This window comes from Helianthus annuus, chromosome 2 (assembly GCF_002127325.2).
Source record: "Helianthus annuus cultivar XRQ/B chromosome 2, HanXRQr2.0-SUNRISE, whole genome shotgun sequence".
NCBI classification, from domain to species: domain Eukaryota; kingdom Viridiplantae; phylum Streptophyta; class Magnoliopsida; order Asterales; family Asteraceae; genus Helianthus; species Helianthus annuus.
Window position 1 is genome coordinate 62,506,085 of NC_035434.2, and position 6,326 is coordinate 62,512,410.

General features: G+C 40.7%; 1 protein-coding gene across 1 annotated transcript; it reads right to left on the minus strand.

Moving 5' to 3' along the window:
* Nucleotides 1-4,207: 4,207 nt before the first annotated feature.
* LOC110893506 lies at nucleotides 4,208-4,897 on the minus strand. The gene is made up of 2 exons (XM_022140613.1): nucleotides 4,864-4,897; nucleotides 4,208-4,740 (listed from the first exon to the last, which is right to left on the minus strand). The coding sequence occupies exons 1-2, from the start codon at nucleotides 4,895-4,897 to the stop codon at nucleotides 4,208-4,210; spliced, it is 567 nt and encodes a 188-aa protein (XP_021996305.1).
* Between the last annotated feature and the right edge of the window lie 1,429 nt (nucleotides 4,898-6,326).

Sequence of the window (6,326 nt, forward strand, 5' to 3'; positions counted from 1 at the left end):
TTGACCATGGTGATTCAGATCTTGAGGGGGAGCAGATCCAGTTGTCAAGTCAAACAAACCAAGTTGGTGAACAAGATGCAGAGCAGAATGTTACTAATCTGGAGGGAAATGTAGATGTTCCAAGCGAAGTGATGCCGCGAACTCTTTCTTATCATCCAGAGGAGTTAATCATAGGAGAATTGCAATCGGGCGTTCGCACGAGACGTCAAATTGACCAGGGCTTAACATGTTTTTATTCTACAGTAGCACCTTTACAAACTGAATTCTCATTAAGTTGTTTTATCTCGCAGGTCGAACCAAGAACTTACAAAGAGGCGCTTACTAAAGACTCTTGGGTCATAGCGATGCAAGAAGAGTTAAGTCAGTTTGAAAAGTTGGGGGTGTGGAAGTTAGTTGATTTGCCGGATGGTCAAAGAAAAATCAATACAAAATGGGTTTTCAAATGTAAGAGGGACGACAGAGGAGTGGTTGTAAGGAACAAAGTTCGACTCGTTGTTCAGGGCTTTAGTCAACAGGAGGGGATTGATTTTACCGAAGTCTATGCTCCTGTAGCTCGACTAGAGGCTATCAGAATTTTCCTAGCATTTGCGTCTTGGAAGAATTTCAAAGTAAATCAGTTGGATGTAAAGTCAGCGTTTCTTTATGGGAAGGTCAAAGAGGAGGTTTATGTTGGTCAGCCGCCGGGCTTTACTGACCCAATCCACAAGAACAAAGTTTATCTGCTGGACAAAGCGTTGTATGGTCTACATCAGGCGCCGAGAGCCTGGTACGAGACTTTGTCTCAACACCTACTCGCTAACTAGTTCATACGTGGAAAAGTGGATGCCACTCTCTTCACTAAAGTCGTTAATGGTCATCTTCTGATAGTACAAATTTATGTGGACGATATAATTTTTGGGTCAACAAATGAGAAATTGTGCAAAGATTTCGAACAGGTGATGAAGCAGAAATTTGAAATGTCATCAATGGGGGAGATGAAATTCTTTCTGGGTCTACAAGTTGAACAACTTCCTGAGGGAATTTTCATTCATCAAACGAAGTACGTGCATGATATTCTAGAGAAATTTGGAATGTCAAGTTCTACTCCAGCTGCTACCCCACTTGCGACTAATCATGGGATTCACCCCGATCTCACCGGAGACAGGGCTGATGAAACGTTCTACCGTTCCATGATCGGTTCTTTGATGTATCTGACTGCTTCATGTCCTGATATTATGTACCCAACGTGCCTCACAACAAGATTTCAATCTAACCCGAGAGCATCGCACATGATTATTCTCAAGAGGATATTACGTTACCTGAAAGGTACTCCGTCATTGGGGTTATGGTATCCTAGAAAAGGCGATTTTACGCTCGAAGGGTATTCCGATTCGGATTTCGGATGCTGCAAAGTCAACGCGAAATCAACAACTGCAGGATGCCAGTTCTTTGGTCCGAGATTGGTTACCTGGCAGTGTAAGAAACAAACATCTGTGGTGCTATCTACATGTGAAGCGGAGTATGTTTCTGCTAGCAGTTGCTGCTCTCAGATCCTGTGGATACAGCAACAGATGCGCGCGACTATGGTTTGCAGTTTCTTAACACACCTCTGTTTGTTGATAATGAGGCCGCAATTAACATTACTAAAAATCCAGTACATCACGCTAAAACTAAACATATAGAAATTCGTCATCACTTTATTCGCGATTGCGTCGAGAAAAAGTTGATACGAATTGAGAAAATCCACACTGACGAACAAAAAGCTGATTTGCATACCAAAGCTTTTGATAAAAATCGGTTTCAATATTTGTTAAAACTTAATGGTATGAAATTGCTTTCAGTGTCGGATGGGGTTGTGAGCGTTGATGAGAGTACTGTTGCGGATGAAGACGAGAAACAATCTGCAATGGTTTGTCGCTTTTTTACGTGTTTTGGTATTTAGGGGGAGATAGATAGTTGTACATAGTTTATTTTCAGAAAATACAAAAACAGTAAAAAATGCAAAAATACAAAAACAGTAAAAAATGCAAAAATACAAAAACATGATAAAATTGAAAAAGAGCTTGTGTATATAGGGAAAATGATAGTACATCGGCTAGACAATTACTGTATGCTAAAGATTTGGAAAGACTAAATGAGTTAAACAGTCTCACTAACGATATGTCGATAGATTTTCGTACATTTAGTAAATTTATTCGGGATATAAACCTAAAATTTCAAACTGGTGAAATTCGTGGGGAACACTACTTAGATATATAGGTAACCCCTGAAATCTCGTTTGAAAGGTCTCGTATTCTGATATACTAGGTGTTTATACTCTATGATGTCTGGGGTATTATTCCGGGACTTCTGCTGAACGGTAGTTCTGACCTAGTCCTTGGCTAATACTTTATCCAAAATGCTTGAAATATAGCATAAAGCCCTCAGCTGATTAGACAATAAAATTGATAATCATCTGTTGTAGCTGAAAAGATCCTCTAAAGGGGACATACTGCAAAGTCGAAACTGATATCTCTCTGCTGAACGGAAGTTCTGACCTGAGATCCCTCAGTTCTCACATTTAACCCCTAATTTATGAACAGATATCATTGTAGTATTCTTGCCTGTAAGACTGAATATTGAGATTCTGGATACGGGAGTATATTCAAGAGGTGGGACACATGAATTGATCTAAGTTCTTAAGACACTTAAACGGTATCCTGAATAGATTGAAGCTTGTGTGAGAATTTAAGATGGATCAGTATATCGACAATCGAGGTGAATTGTTTAACTCTGAGTATGTAATGTAGCTTAACGGTACTAGTAATTTGTCCGAAAAGCTTATATGATTCCCTGGCACGCTCGCCAAAAATAAGTTTGTAAATAGTTTAATTTCTGCAATTTAAGTTTTCTGTTATTTCATTTCTTAGTCTAGATCACCTTAAAAAATCCAAAAAGATTTTGTTTCTGCTTTATTTTAGACAAACCAGAGTGGAAAGTTGATTGTCGGATTCTAGAAAGATGAAGCAGATGCAGGAAATTCTGAGCTGAAGAATGAGGAGAGCTTACATTGTTGGAAGTTGAATTGTTTCAAAGACAAAAACAAGTTCATTAAATTGATACTTGTTATTTTCAGAAAATTAAAAAAAAATGTGTTTTACTAAAATCAGTTGGATTCGTCAAAAGATCAACCAGGGTCATTAAATTGAACTTGGTAGATAAATCAAGTAATCAGGGTCATTAACTTGAACTTGAATACTTGAGTGGATTTCTAGAGCTGATTGAATTTGTGTTTATTGTTTGAAAAGATAAAGTCTAATGTTATGTGTTGAGTTACAGGTTTGGAGACTTCATTATACCCACGGAAGCTAATTGTCAAAGCTTGAACCAGAAACCTCAGATCCCAGCATACTGAGAGGGGGAGTCTGTGAAAGGGGGAGTCTGGATCAACAGCAAAATGGGAGCTTGAAGATGGAGTCAGATTGTGATTTAAAACCTGTGAAGATTGAGTTGTTACAATGAAGAGACAAAGTTGTAAAGAGACCAAGACTAAAGACTCAGGAGCTGAAGACTACGTCAACATCCAAGGGGGAGTCTGTTGGTGCATTAAGTGTCTGTTGACTACGTCTTGTTAAGTCTTGTGTCTAGATAGGTTAAACGGGTGCATAAACATGATTAAATTAGGGTTTGTATAGGTTTTAGAATGCTTGGTCGTTCGAAATGATCCTGGTCGTTTGTATCATGTGTAACCGTTTGAACCTTGACCATTTGAACAATCCTGGTCGTTTGAACACCATTCAAACGGAAGGGTGGTTGTCTATAAATAGTTGTTCAACTTAAACGGTCAGAAAGGTGTATGTGTGTGCTTGTGAGTCGAGGTGTTGTCGGATTTGTATCAGAATCATTGTAAAGACTCGCAATCAGTAATAGAAAGAGAAATTGGAAGGAACAAGCTGTTTTGACTTGGTTTACTTTGATTCCGCCTTTGTAAACTGAGATGAACTACTTTTGCTGACGTTTAAGGACATCAGAACGGTCCTACAATCATGTCCTTAAGTAGATCTTGGAATAGTAGCTGGAACCTTGTAATTGGTCAAACAAGTCATCAATTCCCGGTAAGAGGTACCGATTCTTGCTGGTTAGTTCTTTAACTTCCTATAACCTATGCATAATACTTTTTCCTCATTAATTCTTCTGAGTTCCTCTCAGATTAGGCTGAATGCACGTACAAAAACTGTCGTCCCTCTCCCTAACGAATAACACTGGGGCTCCCCAGGGTTAAAGGCTCGGACTGATGAGTTCCCTTGTCTAACAGCTCTTGCAGTTGAGACGAAAGCTCTTGCATCTCGGACGGAGCTAGTCGGTAAGGCGCCCTTACCACTGGTGCCACTCCTAGCACCAGATCTATCCGAAACTCCACTCGCCGCTGTGGAGATAATCTAGTCAAGTCTTTGGGAAAGACTTCTGAGAATTCCTTTATAATGGGGATGTCTTCTAATCTTGGTTCCTTGGTTCCTTGGTCTCCTTGTCGACAATATGAGCAAGGAAGGCTATGCAGCCTTTCCGGAGACACTTCTGCGCTCTCATAACCAATGTGAAAGGTCACAGTCTTCCGCCTCATGAGGTCCAGTGCCCTTGCATCATCTGTATGAAGGTCGTGTACTATAAGTGTTTCATCATTCACAAGAAGGATGCGAACGACTTTCTCATGACAAACAACCTCAACTCCATTCTTGGATACCCAATCCAAGCTGATTATATCATCAAAAATTTCCAAACCAACTGGTAGCAGGTCAATAGAAAACCTTCGTTCTCCAAGTCCAAGTGTTCAGTCCTTGGTAACTTCATCTTCCTTGACTAATTTCCCACTCACTATTCCTATTGAATAGGGGGTGTCTAGCTTACTTGCCTCTAGACCAAGTAAGTTCTTAAGTTCCATAGCTACAAAGCTAAAGTCGGCGCCAGTATCAATCAAATTGGATGCATAGTGTTGGTTACTAGGGAACGTACCTGTCGCACTATTCAGGTCCTAGCGTGCTTCACGAGCTCCGTTCGTGAAACTCTTCCTCGTGCTTGGTCCTTCTTAGGGCAATCTTTCCTAAAGTGCCCCGCGTCACCACATCTGAAACAACCAAGAGCTCTATCATTGCCGTTTCCGCCTTGGTTGTTGTTGTTATCTCCTTGGTTGTAGTCACCATTTCCTCCTTGGTTGGGGTACCTTGCCCAACAGGTATCCTTGCTGTATCCCTTCTTTCCACATCTATCACACTTAGGTTTCGAGCATCGACCTTCGTGGTGAAACTTGCATTTGTCACATCTCGGCTTAGTCCCCAAATAAACCTTTCCTCTGGCCTCATTGGTGGCCCCAAAAGCTTTCGGGCCACGAGGCGGGTTTGCTTCCCTTCTTTTGTTTGCGTTTGAGTTGTCATGACTTGCTTGGGTTCCTTCCTTCCGGCTTGAAAACTTTCTCTTAGTTCCACCCGAAGAAGACTCCACATGCGTCTTCTTTTCCACTGGATTTTCATTAGATTTCTCCATCGTTACTCCACCCTCGGTAGGACCTAGGGCAAGAGTTATCGCTTGAGCGATTCCCATTATGGTTCCGCTTAGTCTGTCGCTGTTTGCAATGTTGCTTGCTTCGTACTGGTCGATTGCTTTAGCGATTTGCTGGTTCACTAGAGCTTCAAACTCAGCTCTTGTGGTAGGTAAAGGTTCCGGTTGGGTCTAACCAATGTCCTTTTGTTGTGGTTCCATGAGCTTCACATGTATAAAATATATCGACGAAATTAGACATTTATTTCAGAATAAATATTGTCGTCGATAAGTGAAAGCAAAGCTCATTAGTCGTGCACTATAAGCATAAGGGTAAGGTGTAACACCCCCAAAATTTCACCTGCGGAAACCCCGCGAGGCGTGTTATGCATCAGAGTTCGAGCCACCAATCACATTGAACCAATGATAAATATTTAAATAAGTCATGACATTAATTTACCAAAATAAGTTATCAACATAATATTAATTCTCAAAAATTGTGTAGCGGAAGCATGTAATAAGTTGCTTAGCAATTGTTTCATAACAACGCTTAAAACCAATGTATCAAATGTAATTTAATCCAAGAGCCTCGATCCATGACCACTCCAGCACTCCCAGATAGCAAGCTTCCCAATTCCAAGATACCTAACGACCTGCGAGCATGTAACACGTGTATCAGACAAAGCTGGCGAGTTCACAGTTTTAGAAAACGTTTGTTACCCGGTGTATGTAAAACAGTTTAATACCCAATGCAAGTAATATTGTTAATATCTCATTTCCAAACACGGACGGCTCACGGACTGCCCTTCCCACGTACTCCTATCTAGTACTGGGCC